Source organism: Notolepis coatsorum (assembly GCF_963971535.1).
Source record: "Notolepis coatsorum genome assembly, chromosome: 7".
NCBI lineage: Eukaryota > Metazoa > Chordata > Actinopteri > Aulopiformes > Paralepididae > Notolepis > Notolepis coatsorum.
In genome coordinates, this window is record NC_140171.1 from 926,807 (window position 1) to 945,533 (window position 18,727).

General features: G+C 43.3%; 1 protein-coding gene across 2 annotated transcripts in view; it reads right to left on the reverse strand.

Moving 5' to 3' along the window:
- npepps (aminopeptidase puromycin sensitive) overlaps positions 1–18,031 on the reverse strand; it is an 85,957-nt gene extending 67,926 nt beyond the window's left edge. Inside the window, exons 1-5 of one of the 2 annotated variants that reach the window (XM_084318890.1) lie at positions 17,677–18,031; positions 10,732–10,816; positions 9,609–9,686; positions 2,228–2,349; positions 1,268–1,375 (exon numbers count right to left, since the gene is read on the reverse strand). In XM_084318890.1, the coding sequence (XP_084175016.1) occupies positions 1,268–1,375; positions 2,228–2,349; positions 9,609–9,686; positions 10,732–10,816; positions 17,677–17,967 (684 nt within the window). In that variant the 5' untranslated portion in view covers positions 17,968–18,031. Of the gene's footprint in view, positions 1–1,267; positions 1,376–2,227; positions 2,350–9,608; positions 9,687–10,725; positions 10,817–17,676 lie in introns of both variants that reach the window. The other variant, XM_084318889.1, reaches the window with a different exon arrangement.
- Positions 18,032–18,727: the final 696 nt, after the last annotated feature.

Genomic DNA, 18,727 nt, shown 5'->3' on the forward strand with positions numbered 1-18,727 from the left:
GGCTAAGACACTGACACAATACTGATACCATGCAGGCTAAAACACTGGCAATACTGATACCAGGCTAAGACACTGACACAATACTGATACCATGCAGGCTAAAACACTGGCAATACTGATACCAGGCTAAGACACTGACACAATGAACGTTGACCTTGAACAAAGCCATATATCTGAACTTTTGACCTTGAACAGAGCCCATAGGTCTGGCCTTATTGTGGGAAAAGAAAACTTTAGTGCAGGTGGTCCTTGGCAGAACAAAATCGCACCGTTCTCAAGGTCGTCTCGTTTGTAAACAACACCATATCACATATCGTGAACAATATACTGTAATTCTGCTGAAAATGCCATAAAGTACAGTTGATGAAGACTTGTATGAATAACACAACAGTGACTTCAGAAATATTCTTGTGGGCCGGTCACGACACATCACGGGAGTAGCACTATTTCATGCATGGGCAGGGCTGGGCGATCAGTCTGAATATAATCCTTCTATATACCTACTTATACACCTGCATATAACCCATATAACTCTGTATGATATAGCATGTACAATAATGCTGTATATATATATATAAATATTAGGGCTGTCAGTTTATCGCGTTAAATAGATTAATTAATTACACAGCAAATTATCGCGTTATGAAAATTAACTCAAAATTAATTACAAAAAAAAGATTTTTTTTTTTTTTTTTTTTTTTTTTTTTAATAGATTTTCTTTTTTTTATCTCATTCATTCCATAAGAACGTAGAATACACATTACAGACTTTTTTTTATATGGTCCATTTGCATGTTCTTGGTATCTGATTCTAGGGACATCTATGGATCTCAGGGAATGTATTCCCAGTGTCAGAAATACTGTGTCTGTTACTAGGCTTGAGTCAATTGTAATGAACCAAATGAGAATATCAATACAAATTTTGTTTTATCTTTGACTGTGAAACACTATGCTCAAATTGACCAGACCTGAAAAATCTAAGCAAATTAATAGATGGAAGATGATTAAACAGAAGGTTTTGTAGATACAGTACTGAATTCTGCCATCCAGACACATGCAATTTGAAATATGATTATAGTATATAGAATATCAGGCATAAAATGGTTATGCGATTAAAATGCGATTAATTCGATTAATTAATTACAAATCCTGTAATTAATTAGATACATTTTTTTAATCGCCTGACAGCACTAATATATATATATACACACACATATTCTTACCGTATATATATATATATATCCACATCTGGAGTGTGTGACACGTACCATATTTGACAAGGCGACCCGGTCCTTGGGCACGATCAGAGTAATGTCGAAGGTGGCTTTGATCGCTGGCTCGTCCCAACAGGGAAAGGCCCTGCGAGCATCCGTGGCCTGGAGGGGGGGTGGGGGGGGAGGAGGGGGGGGGGGAGGAGGGAGGAGGAGGCAGAGGGGGAGGAGGGAGGGGGAGGAGGAACTGCATGAGAGCCAGACCAGAACCAATGCAGTCTGTTCAGAACCAACCCAGCCCGTTCAGAACCAACCCAGCCTGTTCAGAACCAACCCAGCCCGTTCAGAACAAAACCCAGCCCGTTCAGAACCAACCCAGCCCGACACAGGGCTCACACACACGTTAGAGGTGTCGAGGGGCTCGCCTGAAACCAGCGTCCTCTCTCTCTCTCTCAAGGACACCTTCAGTGAACGCTGCCAACAGACTGACCTACATTAGCGTCATGCCGTGTCGTTTTCCCCAACAACACATGTAAACAGAGAAACACAACAGTGTTTTCTAAACTAAAACCCTTTCACTGCCACACGACAGCCGGTTATAACCCTTTCTCTGTCGTGTGGCAGTGAAAGGGTTAAGAGTGAAATACAATTTGATACAACTTCACGAATCCCCTCGGGGGGGAATCTTAATTAGGGTGATAGTGTGCGCTGAATCACAGAGAGAACACACACACACACAGCAGAAGGAACTGGACAAAAGTAGACTAAGAAGGGAACAACCTTTTTCTTTTATGAATGAATATATGAGATATTGCCCAACTTTTATGACGATTCTGGCCGACATAAACAACACCACGAGTCAAGTGACCATAACACATTCCTGCTTTGCTGTGTCGCAACGGGGGCAGGTAAGGGGTTAAGCAACTCGCTCAGCCCCGCCCCCCCCCCCCCAGGGGAAGCGTTCGTTCACCTACGATAATAATAATGAGTGTGTGAGTGTGACACCTGCCCGGTTACCTCAAACTGTGTGACGGCAGCGTAGCGGACGTCTCCTGCGGGAGTTGCATATTTACTTCGGTAGAAGCCTTTCATTTTGTCGTTCAGCTCTCCGACAAAGTCAATCTTCAACGTACCGGACCCTGAGGGGAGAGGGAGAGGGAGAGAGACAGAGAGAGAGAGAGAGAGAGAGAGAGAGAGAGAGAGAGACAGAGAGAGAGAGAGAGAGAGAGAGACAGAGAGACAGAGAGGAGGGTAGAGAGAAAGAGAGGGTAGAGGAGAGAGAGACGGAGACAGAGAGGAGGGTAGAGAGAGAGAGAGAGGGGAGAGAGAGAGAGAGAGAGGAGGGTAGAGAGAGAGAGAGAGAGAGAGAGAGAGAGAGAGAGAGAGAGAGAGAGGAGGGTAGAGAGAGAGAGAGAGAGAGAGAGAGAGAGAGAGAGAGAGAGAGAGAGAGAGAGAGAGAGAGAGAGAGAGAGAGAGAGGAGAGAGAGAGAGAGAGAGAGAGAGAGGAGGGTAGGAGGAGAGAGAGAGAGAGAGAGAGAGAGGAGGGTAGAGGGAGAGAGAGAGACAGAGACAGAGAGAGGGGAGGGTAGAGAGGAGAGAGAGAGAGACAGAGAGAGAGAGGAGGGTAGAGAGAAAGAGAGGAGGGTACGAGAGAGAGAGAGAGAGAGAGAGAGAGAGAGAGAGAGAGAGAGAGAGAGGAGGGTAGAGAGGAGAGAGAGAGAGACAGAGAGAGAGAGGAGGGTAGAGAGAAAGAGAGGAGGGTAGAGAGGAGAGAGAGACAGAGAGAGAGAGACAGACAGAGAGAGAGGAGGGTAGAGAGGAGAGAGAGGAGGGTAGAGAGGAGAGAGAGACAGAGAGAGAGAGACAGACAGAGAGAGAGGAGGGTAGAGAGGAGAGAGAGGAGGGTAGAGAGAAAGAGAGGAGGGTAGAGAGGAGAGAGAGACAGAGAGAGAGACAGACAGAGAGAGGAGGGTAGAGAGGAGAGAGAGACAGAGAGAGAGACAGACAGAGAGAGGAGGGTAGAGAGAAAGAGAGGAGGGTAGAGGGAGAGAGAGAGAGAGAGAGGAGAGAGCGAGACAGACAGAGAGAGAGGAGGGTAGAGAGAGAAAGAGAGAAGGGTAGAGGGAGAGAGAGAGAGAGAGCGAGACAGACAGAGAGAGAGGAGGGTAGAGAGAAAGAGAGGAGGGTAGAGGGAGAGAGAGAGAGAGAGAGGAGAGAGAGACAGACAGAGAGAGAGGAGGGTAGAGAGTAAGAGAGGAGGGTAGAGGGAGAGAGAGAGAGAGAGCGAAACAGACAGAGAGAGAGGAGGGTAGAGAGAGAAAGAGAGAAGGGTAGAGGGAGAGAGAGAGAGACAGACAGAGAGAGAGAGGAGGGTAGAGAGAAAGAGAGGAGGGTAGAGAGGAGAGAGAGACAGAGAGAGAGAGACAGACGGAGAGAGAGAGGAGGGTAGAGAGAAAGAGAGGAGGGTAGAGGGAGAGAGAGAGAGCGAGACAGAGAGAGAGGAGGGTAGAGAGAAAGAGAGAAGGGTAGAGGGAGAGAGAGAGAGCGAGACAGACAGAGAGAGAGGAGGGTAGAGAGAGAAAGAGAGGAGGGTAGAGGGAGAGAGAGAGAGAAGGGTAGAAAGAGAGAAAGAGGAGGGTAGAGAGACATCGTGTTTCAGCAGGGAGGTCAGGCGTTCTGCCGGAGCCCCGCCCCCACTCTCTATTCAGAATGCAGTTTCAGACCTCGAAAGGTTTCCTCACAGAAAGCCTGAGTCGCAGACGATACTTTCAATCGGTGGAACAAGCGACCACTCGGACAGTAGCCGACCCCTGACCCCTGAGCCACGCCATGGGACCTCGGTGTTACCATAGGGAATGAGTCCGAGATCTCCAAAGTGCAATACCGGCCGCCTCCACCCGAGCACCCTTTGTAACCTTGTATTAACCTAATATTCTCTGCTTCGAAGTGGTTATGCTTAGGCCCTCTTTCGACGTGGTTATGCTTAGAGTTAGGGTTAGCCAATCGGAGAGCGTCTTTTTCTTCTTCGCTGCAAGCAAAGAGCATCTTCGCTCACAGAGGCTACAGGAAATAAATCACGCCACCGGGCTCACTTTTCCTTGTCGGGCGAATGAAGAGGTTCTCCCGCGTGTCAAATATCCCTGATCCATATGTTGTGGTGGGTTATGCCATGGACCAAATGGACATCGGCTGTACCAGATGGCAATCAAACAATTGGAATATTCTTTTTGGAATACTCCCGATCACAGGTAAGGACTATCCGACGTACATTTTTGCTTGATCGTGCAATGCTTTTACACCGATCCGGCTGATAAGCGTTTTTAGTGTTCAATACAAATGCCGTTACTGCCAATCAAATAATCAGAAACGACCCCCCCCCCCCCCTTTCATGCATTCATGATGGAACATAATATTAATACCTATGATATAGATTTGGGAATAATAGCGTATACAGGCAAGAAACAGCAACGTTTATAGTAGAATTGACGTATAAGCCTATTACTCAGCCTTTCGGGAATTACCCCAGACCACACTATAACGATACTTATATTCACCACGGTATAACACGGGAACGTATGGATTCTTTTTCACATATTGAACGATAGATAGGCGATGTCAAATGGGCCATAGTATTGTATCCATAGCTAGTATATAGAATATAGTTATATCTCTACAAAGAAGGTGACGCACTCCTATCTTTTAAAGCGGGACCGACTAATTCCCGGCGGTCAATGAGTTGATGTCTGAAGGAGTCGACTGAAGGCTTCTTGTCCTCTGCAAAAGCATGCAATTGGTCCACCAGATGGATACATCTTGATATTTGTCTAGTGTGTTCATTAGACAGGTGAAATCCTCTTTCAGTGCCTCGCTGGTATGCGAGTCATTAGCGCTAGCCGCGCTTATAGGCCTCTTTGCTTTTGGAAAGAGTGACACATATATATATATATATATATATATATATATATATATTAGGGATGCTCGATATTGGCTTTTTTACCGCGATATACCGATATTGTCCAACTCTTAATTTCCGATACCGATATCAACCGATACCGATATATGCAGAGTTTCCCCCCCCCAAAAAACTGAATAATTTCAGGTAATTAACATTACATATGTCTTGTTGTGGAATTAACATAACATTATGCATACTTTTGACAAATAAATAAAATCAGAATTTGTTCTTACTTGCTTGCCTGGGTAAATAAAGGTTATAGAAATGTTAAAAAAAAAACAGATACAGATATTTTCCGATATTACATTTTAATGCCGATATCGGCCGATAATATCGGACATCCCTAATATATATATATATATATATATATATATAATATAATTTTTTTTTTGTGCATTCGACTAAGAGGTTGGCAGTCGACTACGGCTCATTTCGATTGATTAGTCGACTAGTCGTGGTCAGCCCTAGTAATTTGTAATCATATTTGTTATTTGACTTGCCACAAATCTCACCCCACTTATTGTCTAGTGATTGATTCCGTATTTACAGGTGAAGACTGACCTGAGGAACAGACTGCAGGGAGGAGACCCTCTGGCTGCTTGTATGAAGACTGACCTGAGGAACAGACTGCAGGGAGGAGACCCTCTGGCTGCTTGTATGAAGACTGACCTGAGGAACAGACTGCAGGGAGGAGACCCTCTGGCCGCTTGTATGAAGACTGACCTGAGGAACAGACTGCAGGGAGGAGACCCTCTGGCTGCTTGTATGAAGACTGACCTGAGGACCAGACTGCAGGGAGGAGACCCTCTGGCTGCTTGTATGAAGACTGACCTGAGGACCAGACTGCAGGGAGGAGACCCTCTGGCTGCTTGTATGAAGACTGACCTGAGGAACAGACTGCAGGGAGGAGACCCTCTGGCTGCTTGTATGAAGACTGACCTGAGGAACAGACTGCAGGGAGGAGACCCTCTGGCTGCTTGTATGAAGACTGACCTGAGGAACAGACTGCAGGGAGGAGACCCTCTGGCTGCTTGTATGAAGACTGACCTGAGGAACAGACTGCAGGGAGGAGACCCTCTGGCTGCTTGTATGAAGACTGACCTGAGGAACAGACTGCAGGGAGGAGACCCTCTGGCTGCTTGTATGAAGACTGACCTGAGGAACAGACTGCAGGGAGGAGACCCTCTGGCTGCTTGTATGAAGACTGACCTGAGGAACAGACTGCAGGGAGGAGACCCTCTGGCTGCTTGTATGAAGACTGACCTGAGGAACAGACTGCAGGGAGGAGACCCTCTGGCTGCTTGTATGAAGACTGACCTGAGGAACAGACTGCAGGGAGGAGACCCTCTGGCTGCTTGTATGAAGACTGACCCGAGGAACAGACTGCAGGGAGGAGACCCTCTGGCTGCTTGTATGAAGACTGACCTGAGGAACAGACTGCAGGGAGGAGACCCTCTGGCTGCTTGTATGAAGACTGACCTGAGGAACAGGCTGCAGGGAGGAGACCCTCTGGCTGCTTGTATGAAGACTGACCCGAGGACCAGACTGCAGGGAGGAGACCCTCTGGCTGCTTGTATGAAGACTGACCTGAGGAACAGGCTGCAGGGAGGAGACCCTCTGGCTGCTTGTATGAAGACTGACCTGAGGAACAGACTGCAGGGAGGAGACCCTCTGGCTGCTTGTATGAAGACTGACCTGAGGAACAGACTGCAGGGAGGAGACCCTCTGGCTGCTTGTATGAAGACTGACCTGAGGAACAGACTGCAGGGAGGAGACCCTCTGGCTGCTTGTATGAAGACTGACCTGAGGAACAGACTGCAGGGAGGAGACCCTCTGGCCGCTTGTATGAAGACTGACCTGAGGACCAGACTGCAGGGAGGAGACCCTCTGGCTGCTTGTATGAAGACTGACCCGAGGAACAGACTGCAGGGAGGAGACCCTCTGGCTGCTTGTATGAAGACTGACCTGAGGAACAGACTGCAGGGAGGAGACCCTCTGGCTGCTTGTATGAAGACTGACCCGAGGAACAGACTGCAGGGAGGAGACCCTCTGGCTGCTTGTATGAAGACTGACCTGAGGACCAGACTGCAGGGAGGAGACCCTCTGGCTGCTTGTATGAGTCTCAGCATCAACCTACCAGTGAATTCCCCGACCAAAGAGCCCTGGAGCTTTTCTTTCAAAAGCCCAGGGAAATGAAATGCTCTAAGGCAGAATGTATAGCCTATGCCAGGGGTTCCCAAACTTTTCAGGCCGCGACCCCCGAAATAACAGTGTCAGAGAGCCGCGACCCCCACTATTATAGAAGGTTAAAAATAATTGAAATGTATGGTTGAAACATGTTCAAACGCACACACACTAATAAGCATTGGAGGCTTTTAACCAGGGCCGGACTGGGGAAATCATTCAGGTCAGGAAATATAGCCCCAGTCAGGCCACTTTTTAAGCAGGGGGGTCTGGGGGTCCCCCACCAGGACATTTTGTTACAAAGACTTCATTTCCTGCATTCTGGTGTAGGCATTTTTTTATTTGTACCCTTTAAATGCCAGTGTTTGTGATGGCATCACAAATTATTGTTAAAAAACAAGAGAGCATATGTATGATTAGCAACACTGATTTTTAGTTTTTTTGTAAGGGTCCCGCCTCCACCAATCACGTGTGTGTGTGTGTGTGTGTGTGTGTGTGTGTGTGTGTGTGTGTGTGTGTGTGTGTGTGTGTGTGTGTGTGTGTGTGTGTGTGTGTGTGTGTGTGTGTGTGTGTGTGTGTGTGTGAGTGAGTGAGTAAGAGAGATAGAGAGAGACATTTCTCCAACTTGTGTGGGTTGCTGTGATCTCCTGGTTGTTCCCCACCTAGGTTATCTAACTATTGGCCTGGCCTGATTCTAAGTTCAGTGGCCTGACTGCATTACATTTTTTTTTTAATATATATATTTTTTTTTATATTTTTTTTTTATCATAAGTCCAATATTGAGTAGAATTATCTTGAATTATCTTATCCCACTGGCAGATAATTTAGCTTTTTTTCAATTTAATCTTGTTTTAAGAAAACAAGATGTAATGGGATATTTCTATGGTAACGATTCGATAGAGCTGATGAAATAGAGATTAAACTGGAATCAAATAAACGCTTTTCGTTGTCTTTATTTGAATACGGCCGGACACAGTCTTGACAGTACAAAGGAGTGCTGCGAGAATGTGTGAGATAACATTTGGAAAGCATTAGGGATGCTCGATATTGGCTTTTTTACCGATACCGATATTCCGATATTGTCCAACTCTTAATTTCGATACCGATACCGATACCGATATCAACCGATACCGATATATGCAGGGTTTCCCCCCAAAAAAACGGAATAATTTCAGGTAACTAATAATTTCACTGGATGCATTCAAAAGGCTTTCTAAATGTAAGCATTATCTGTGCAAAATATGATAATTAAAAAAGTAAAAATTAACATTACATATCTCTTGTTGTTGAATTAAACCAACATGCATACTTTTGACAATAAATAAAATAAGAATTGGTTCTTACTTGCTTGCCTGGGTAAATAAAGGTTAAAAAAATGTAAAAAAAAAAAAAAAAAAAAAAATTTATTGTTTTTTTTTTTTTTTTTACCGATACCGATATTTTCCGATATCACATTTTACTGCCGATATCGGCCGATAATATCGGTCGGCCGATAATATCGGACATCCCTAGAAAGCATGTGCTTATATGCCGTCCCCCCATGTCTGAAACCTGTTGGTGAGCTGTTGCAAAGAGGGGGAAGGTGTCCTCGAAAGTATCTCCAACAATTCTACGGTAGTTTTAAGTTATTTCTCCGGCAGCATGCGCTAATATGGATTCCGGCAGAGTGCGCGCAGCACAGCACCGCTGTTGGAAGAATTTATTTTCAGGGGAAACACTGCACACATATCATGATGCATCGTAGAGGAACGGTCTTGCAATATTATATCGATTATTATTAGTGATGCACGATATATCGGCCGCCGATATAATATCGGCCGATATGGCCGTTTTTTTTACACATCGGTATCGGTCCGATATCAAGATAGGGTCGACATTAAAAAAAATAAAATAAAAAATATTTTTTAATTTTTTTTTTATCTTTTTTTTCTTTTTTTTTACATGTTTTGGCCTTAAATAGTTTCAAAATATCAGTCATTTCTGAAAATAAGTTACAAAAGTAAAAAATATTATGCGTTTTGGAAAATAGCTCTTTATTTGATTATCATAAAAAAGTGTTTTCTATACAGAGATATCTACATCGGTAAATATCGGTATCGGCCAAAACAGCAATATTAATATCGGTTATCGGTATCGGCCACAATTTTCACATCGGTGCATCACTAATTATTATCACAGATATCGTGTATCACAATATTATCGTCGTCAAGGTCACGGTGTGGCGAGTTCACGCCGTCCCCTGGTGTGACGTCCCCTTACCTTTCTGAAGAGCACTGGGGAACGACAGGGTGACCTTCTCATCCTCGTTCTGATAGTTGAATCCCGTGGCGTTGATTTCTAGACAGAAAAGAGGGCGTGGCACAAAGAAGGAAAAGACACGAGAGGCTGATACCAGAAGCAACGTTGTTTCCCTTTCAGGTCTTGTATCGTTTCCACCTTCTGAAGCAGGTTTGAGCCAAAACACTCAATCAATCAATCAAATTTATTTATATAGCACATTTAAAACATGACACTTGTCAACCAAAGTGCTTCACATAGGATGCTTGGTTCATACACATACAGCTCATTATAGCAATATTCCACAATTATTACATTTGATAGTAATAATGGCACACACATAAATTCACCAACATGCGCATTTGTTGATACATGCAGTTGATACTCGAGACAGACGTATGCGTATCACCGCTGCCATGTTAGGCGCACGGTAGTCACAAATGCTTGAGAGATGTGATATTTCTGCAAATGAGATTTTCCAGTGATGGCGATAAAAGAAAAAGGAACAAGCAACATCATTTGGAAATGCCCCTACAGTCTTCTCCATTTGGAAATGCCCTTACCGTCTTCTCCAGAGTCAGACAAGAAGATAAGATACCAATTTCCTCTCCGTACATTCAGTAGAAGGCTATCCGGCTGCGAACTCAGCCTGGCTTAGCAGCACAAATGAATGGAAGCGGATACGGACCATTAGCCTGGCCGTTGGCCAAAAACGCACCTCTGCCCGGAGGAGACTGTAAGCGCACATTTCCCGAAATGTTGGCATGTGTTCCTTTAACTACAGAAGGTTAACCCTTTAACCTTCTGTAGTGTGTAGTGAAAGGGTTAACCTTCTGTAGTGTGGTAGTGAGAGGGTTAACCTTCGGATGACTCGTCATACAGAACTTGTAAGTCGCTTTGGATAAAACTGCGTCAGCTAAATGACTAAATGTAAATGTGTGGTGTACTGTGGTAGTGAGAGGGTTAACCTTCTGTAGTGTGGTAGTGAGAGGGTTAACCTTCTGTAGTGTGTAGTGAAAGGGTTAACCTTCTGTAGTGTGTAGTGAAAGGGTTAAAGGTGAGAAAATAAAGAAAAAAGGAAGAAGTGACCGAGTCTCACCCTCACCTTCCCCTCCCTCCGGGGCGAACGAGGCCGTGAGGATGTCAATGTCGGCACAGTTCATCACAATCTGGGTCGTGGCTTGTGTGACCTGTAGAGAACATATTGAGCAAAAAGAACACATACAAATAATTAGGGCCGTCTTAAATACTTCGAAGCTTCGTTCGATGGGCATCGAATATGAAAATAAAATTTGAATATATTAAAACAAAACAAAAATGTAATGTATATATTATATATATATATTAAATTTTTTTGCAAAAACAACTCTGCCTCTCTTTGTTACAACAAGCAATGCCGTTTGTTATTTAAGATGAGGTCGGACTCGGCACTGACAGATTTGTGTTCATTGTGCTGCTTTTATAAAGCGTCAAATGACGGCTTACAATATTTCATGAAAGCAAAGTGTTTAGTTTGTCTAAGATTTAAAAAGGTTTAAACTTTACAGCACTGACAAAGTTGAACAAAGTGCTGTACAAGTCCCACAACATATATATATATTTTTTTTTATAATAAATCGAATAAATCGATAAAAAAACTCGAAGGTCAGCCCTACAAATAATCAAGTCTATATCGCTTCCAGTTCCCAATAAACCCTGCTCTGCCTATGAAACCTGCCTGGACTATAACGTATTACATATAACATGACAGTTAGGATTGCACCTTGTGTATATTAGTGGTGGTAAATCCGGTTCATTTTATGGACTCGGGTTAGTCTGAGTCACTCACTAAAGTCTTGCTATTCCTTTCACTATTTGGTAGGGGTGTAACGATGCGACCTCACAATAGGGCCGTCTTAAATACTTTGAAGCTTCGTTCGATGGGCATGGGATTCGAATATGAAAAAAAAATCGAATATATAAAATAAAAATAAAATTAAATGTATTTTTTTATTTTTGCAAAATCAACTCTGCCTCTCTTTGTTAATTACAACAAGGCATAAAAGAAAATAGTTTGTTTCCCGTTGGTTGTCAATTAACACATTCCCACCCCCAAGCACGGAGATCTCCGTGTTTCGATTCCACCCGTTGTGGACAGAGGCACGGATATATCCGTGGGAAGTTGTTATTGCTTTTATTCCATTTTAATAACCTATTCAAGGTCGCCGAGCGGCACTGCAGATTTACCCTACTCTATGAATTCGAGAAGGTGCAATACCGGCCAGATCCTCTTAGGGGCGCTATCGCGATAATGCAGTGTGCCCTGTGGTTGAACGGATCAGTTTTTTTTTTTTTACTTTCAATGGAGATTTCAGTAGCAGGATTCTGGATGTGCAGCATGTAGCTTGGATTATGTTTCGGATCGCAGATTTCACCATGCAATAAGGGGATTTATCATCAGCCAATGGACATATCGATCTACCAGATGGCGCTCGATAACGGGGAAATGCTCGGGGGATCAGCCCGGACCACGGTAAGATCTTTTTCACGTAAATTACAGCCCAATCGGGCATTGTTTTGATAGCCATCCAGGCGATCGGCCTATGTGGCTAGTTAGACGAACACGGTTATTGGTAATCAATAATAATAAACGACGTCCCCCGCCCCCCCCCCCCCCCCCCCCTTTCATGCATACATGCTTTGGGATCGTGCCGATCATATGCAGTTTGAGTTATTTCTGTAGCATCTGTAAAACGGAAATGCCATTGGATATAACGTTAGCAGCTATTAGCCCTATATCTAGCCTTCCAGAAAATATACTACCGGTAGTCCCAAATCCCGTATAAAGCTTATATTCACGGCGCTATAAAATGAGAACCTATTGATGATTTCTTTTTTCTTTAAGCCATTTTGAAGGGACGGTTTATGGACTCGATTGACAATGAGAATGGACAGATAGCAATACTATAAAGTATAGATTTAGCTCTACAAACTAAATGTCTAAATGTAAATGTCTGTTTACATTCCCCGGTCCTCTTGACATTAATTAGACTCATCCCAATGGCCCCAAATGTGTTATGGCCATGGGTAGGTAGGGAATTTATTTTATTCTTTCCCACGGCGACTATGGATAGGGAATTTCTTTATTTAATTAAAATGTTCACAACAACATGGATGCATGTACTCTGCCAGCATGTTTAATATCCATAATACTAAAGGTTTGACTAAGATTTCTATGAAACTTTATCATAAAAAAAATTATAATTAAAAAGAAATGTAACTCATAAAATAAATTGGGTCGCACCTAAATCGGCAGGGTCGGTCAGCAACCGGAAACAAACCATGTTTTCTTTTAGGCTCAAGCAATGCTGTTTGTTATTTAAGATGAGGTCGGACTCGGCACTGATAGATTTGTGTTCATTGTGCTGCTTTTATAAAGCCTCAAATGACGGCTTACAATATTTCATGAAAGCAAAGTGTTTTGTTTCATGAAAGCAGTGTTTTGTTTGTCTAAGATTTAAAAAGGTTTAAACTTTACAGCACTGACAAAGTTGAACAAAGTGCTGTACAAGTCCCACAACATACAAAAAAATATAATTTTTTTTTAATGTATTTATAATAACATTTTTCGAAGGTCAGCCCTACAAATAATCAAGTCTATATCGCTTCCAGTTCCCAATAAACCCTGCTCTGCCTATGAAACCTGCCTGGACTATAACGTATATTACATATATCATGACAGTTAGGATTGCACCTTGTATATACTAGTGGTGGTAAATCCGGTTCATTTTATGGACTCTGGTTAGTCACTCACTAAAGTGATCCAGTTCACTTAAAGGTCCCGTGTTGCTATTCCTTTCACTATTTGGGCAATGTTACACAATACCTGTTAGTCTATGGAACACATCTGTACGTTTTTTTTTCAAAAAATTCATTGTTTTGTATTTCTAATCAAGTACTCTAAAGAAAAATTCTTCCACTTCAAGATTTCAATCCGTTTTGGGCTGGGCTCCGCCAATAAGCACTTTGAGTGACAGTCACCCACAGTCTGCACTGGCAGACAGAGAGAGAGATAGAGAGATTGAGGGGGATACTAATAAATGTTGCCACGGGGGGGCATAATCCCACGGGACAATGCATTGGTAACTTGTTTCAAATGACAATATATACCCGTGAATATTATTGCACGGATCGGAATATGGTCACGCGTGTGGGAGCGTGCGCAATGATATTTTGCAGCAGGTTGACAGTGATATGCGAGTGCTCCCGACTGCGTGTGTTTCCCAGAGAGAAGCTCCTGCCCCGCGAGCGGTCAGGAGTGTGTGTGGGGGGTGCTCCTGTCCCTCTCCCAATCTCTCACTCGTGATTCCTGATTCAGTACAAAGATTCGGATCTTTAACCCGGATGAGCCAGGAACCGCCCAGCACTAGTGTATACAGTTTGTTTCTAGGGGTGGGGGAAAATATCAATATGTAGTAGTATATCGCGATACTTTGCGTGGCGATGCCAAGTATCGATATTTAATTATTTATAAAAAAAAATTAAAGAATGTTGTACCTTTTTTTTGTATAAGGAAGTTGCATTGTTAATTTCAATACCTGTAATAGTACAGTAGTCCACACACACACACACACACGTGTGTGCATTCAGTTAAGTTGGAATATGACGGTAATACAAGCAGTTCAGTTTGTCAGGTACATGCGACACAGATTACAGTGTTGACATCTGTCTGCTTGAGAAAATACCATGTTCTGCAATAAAAATGATTGAAGTGAGATGAACAGACTGAAAACTTTATTTTATTAGATAAAACATGTTGACAAAGTTTTACTTTGCAGTTGAAAAAGGGTAATAAATCGCAATATATTGCAATATTAATATCGCAATACGCAGCATATCGCACTATATTTAGTATCGCAATATTATCCTACCGTGACTCAAGTATCGTGATAGTATCGTATCGTGAGGCCTCTGGTGATTCCCACCCCTATTTATTTCTCATATTTCTATATGCAGATTTAATTGTATTCCCTATATTTATGTCTTTCTTCTATTGCCCTGCCCATACCTGTACCTCCCGCATGCTGCTCTGACTCCCGAATGTCCCCCAGGGGAAAACGATAAACAAATATCTCAATAATTCCTTGTTCCAATCTTTCCGGGTGAATAATTATGTTTGCTCAAGTATCGCACCTACTTATAATACCGTTATATAAAATATAGTCGTTTTTTTTTTTTTACGCAAACACACAAAGCCAGCGTTTGGACGCTGCCGTGAATCCGCCCTAATGTGAAGCGTGTCAGATAGTTGAGATAGGGATCAAACAACTTACTGTGCAGGCTAAATCTACAGTGGCTCAGGAAGAAGATCAGTCGCACAGATAAGAGCCAGTGTATAAAGAGAGCGAGAGAGAGAGAGAGATATATAGAGAGAGTGAGAGAGATACAGACAGCCTACAGGGCTTCTTCTGACTCCAATGTGATGTGAAAAGCAGTGCATGTGACCGGCCGAGTCATGGAGGAGGAACACTTAGACGCCATGTAGCTTTTGAAGGCGGTGTTGGGATCCCGTTCGACTCGGCCGCGGCGGTCGGAAGCCGTTTGTTATTTTGATACTTATAGAGCCGGGAGGTTGAAACGGAGGCAGGGAGACAGTAATTATAGAACACACTGGGGCACATGGCACAGTGCCCTGTTCCTTCTACTCCATTGTGTGGCGCTCTGCTTTGTGTAAACCGCGTTGCCAACAAGGTATTATTATCATTAACAAACGGAAGCAATAGAAAGCACTCCCGAATGACAGTCACACAAACTGACCCAAAGGAAACCAGTCTAGGGGTTAATCCCACCACATTAGCGGTTTGTGTTTGAACTGCATTCATCTGCGACTCGGCGGTAGTCATAACGCGCAGAACATTATATTTGAATGTTTGTGACTTTAGAAACCATATTTTTCATGTCGAAAAATGGACAGTTGCTTGTCGATTCAGAAGGACCTCTGATGATATAACTTATAACGTTTGTGGGATATTATTTGACCCCCATACTTAGTTAGCATAGATGTTTGGCAAGGGGAAATGCAATGAGCGCTTATCCTCATAATTAGATTAGATTCAAATGTATTGCCATCAAACAGCACTAGTACAGTACAACGAAAAGAAGTTTGGCAGCCAACCAGAGTGACAATGTAACAGTAAAGTGCAAACCAGAGTGACAATGTAACAGTAAAGTGCAATAGTATTAGTAATATACAATGTAAAGGTGGTCAAAATAAGATATAAAATATATAAATGAGTACTACTGAGTAATAGTGCTAATCAGATGTATGTACAGATTTGTATTATTATGTACAGTGATACAGGTATAAAGACACTATGGTAGTAAGTCATACTGGTCAGCAGTGTAACTAGTAAGAGTAGGTAAGGGATATGTAGTGTACAGAATGATATAGATATAGTATCACTATAGTATACAGATATGTAACAACAAGGGTTATGTACAGACAGGTGTGGATAATTTAGGGCACAAGTATCTTGTGTTTTATTATAAATATTCCAAGTATTTACAGGAGCAAAGGTTTTCGAAACAGTTACGTTGTCAATATAACATATTCAAATAGTGTCCATACTAAATTACCACATAGAGTGAAATCAGATCCCAATTACAGACATGATACAACCACGTGTGTTGAGAGTTCTAGGTAAGTGACAGGTGCTTTTAGCTCGTCTGAACAACACAGGCTAGTATTTTCCACACTGCCAGCACTTCCTTACCCAATACCCCACACTGACGGTTGTTGGGATCATACAAAAAAAAAGTCAGTTTGTTGTCTCATCTGTAGTAGTGATTTGTTTACATCTCAACACACCCTCCACACAACACACGCATTGGAAAACATTTTAAAGTAGCCACTTCATTTCCTAAGTAAAAAGAAAATCAAGATAAGTGGATGATTTCTAAGAGACTGTTGAAACTGGAGAGGCTGTATGTTTTGAAAGTTGAGTTGCGTCGTCGGTTACTAATACCGATGGCCGTGTAGTGTACACTACCCTCGTGTTGTTTTGTCATCTCATGGCCAGCCAGGCCAGTGTCCATCAGCACGTTTGCAAAAATAGGAGTCACGGTTCCTGAATGAGTGAGTGGAGCGGAGAGGGTATATACTCTCTTTGTTAGACTCTTTTGGTATCACAAACAATACTGTATTTGTAAATCTGGTATGTCATAAATGTATAGATGTAACAGTACTGTCTATCTGTATGTCATATATGTTATGATGAATTGAAAATGGGGGACCCTGATGTAAACAAGACGAAAGTCTTTCTCTGGTCTGCATTCCCTTAACAATTGTGTGTATTGAGCAGCTGTACTGTACTGTACCCATTCTGCAATCTGTTAAATAAAGTTTTCAATCAATCAATCAGTCAGTGAGGGACGTTAGCTATATGATTTAGCAAACATTAGCCTGGCTAACGTTCGTAGCTCGCCAGCTAGCTAGCCATGCAAAGCAGGTGTGTATAGTACACTACTACTAACTAGCCTATATTAATAAGCAGCTGCTTGGTGTGACATTATTATTAATAAAAACAACACACATTTGGTGGTGGACGTGGTGTAATAACACGACAACATGCATCACGACGAGCTGTGGGACTTCAGCAGAGAGAGGGGGGGCTGATAGGTGACAGGTAGCAGCTAGCTAGACATGATAGTGCAGAGAGAGAGGGGAGAGAGAGACCAGACCAAACTACACAACAAATCACTCAGGTTTCTCTTCATCCACGGGTTCCTTCCCGTCCAGCCTGTCAAGAAGAAGGCTCAACTATTCTACTAGTCGGGTCCACTGTTCACTAGTTGTGTGTCTGTCTGCAGCAACACTAGTGTTTAGACACAGAGCTAGCTAGCTGGCTGGCTAACGGCGGGTCTAACGCTAAGCTAGCAGGCAGTTAGCAACATTAGCTCGCTAGCTACTCGCTGGATATTATTACATAACGGTCAGACAGTCGTGCACCCTGACTACTATAAAAAAACAACAAGTTAGTTAGTGTGGGTAGAGTACTGGTAGACAACACACCTCCACCACCGCCTCCAGCTTGCCCTCGAACGTGAAGTCGATCAGGTCGGGCTTCAGACACAGCCCGTAGTTCACCGGGGTGACGTCCGCGGGCAGCCGCACGAAGGGCCTCCTCTCCGGCATGGTGGCGCTGTGTTCGGTCGGTCTAACGGGGGAGAAGACGGTTGTGCTGCAGTGTGTCGTTCTTCTGAGTCTGAACCAGACAGGGTGACCGGTAGCTCTGGTGGTGATGGTGGTGTGTTTATTATTATTATTAATGAATGTCAGCGCAACCCGTCTCACGGCCCACATACAGCAGCAAGCGACATAAAAGCCCGTCTCTGTGTGAATGTGTTGCCAGCGGTCCTCCTCCTCCTCTCCCTCGACTTCAAATCCAAAAACAACCGACGTGAACGTGCGCCCGACCTGCGTACGGCGCGGTGACGTCATCGCGTCGCCTCGCGGCAGCCCTACACCACGTTACGTCGTGTGTGTGTGTGTGTGTGCGTGAGTTTTTTTTCTTTATTTTTTTTCTATTATGACAGAGAAAAGACCAAATGATATAGATTATGTCGTATATTACTAATCCTAATATACAGTGTGTGTGTGTGTGTGTGTGTGTGTGTGTGTGTGTGTGTGTGTGTGTGTGTGTGTGTGTGTGTGTGTGTGTGTGTGTGTGTGTGTGTGTGTGTGTGTGTGTCAAGTCAAGTCAAGTCAAGTCAAGTCAAGTCAAGTCAAGTCAAGTCAAGAGATTTATTTGTCACAGCATACAAGTATACAATGAAATGCGGGTGGTCTTGCCCGCAACGATGTGCAAATAACAGAATCAACATTGTGCAATAAACAAGTAACATTGTGCAATAAACAAGTAACATGTTAGGGCATATCGGTATATGTACATAAGTTATTTACAGAGCATGGAGGACATACTAGGTCCTTTGGTAGTGTCTTTCTGTACATGCTAATTTATACAATCTCCGGTTATACTATACTATTTTTAAAGTGACCTTTCCTTAGTGGCCATAAGTGTGGGCGTGTGCAGCATGAGTGTGTGCTTGCTCATGTTAAAGTG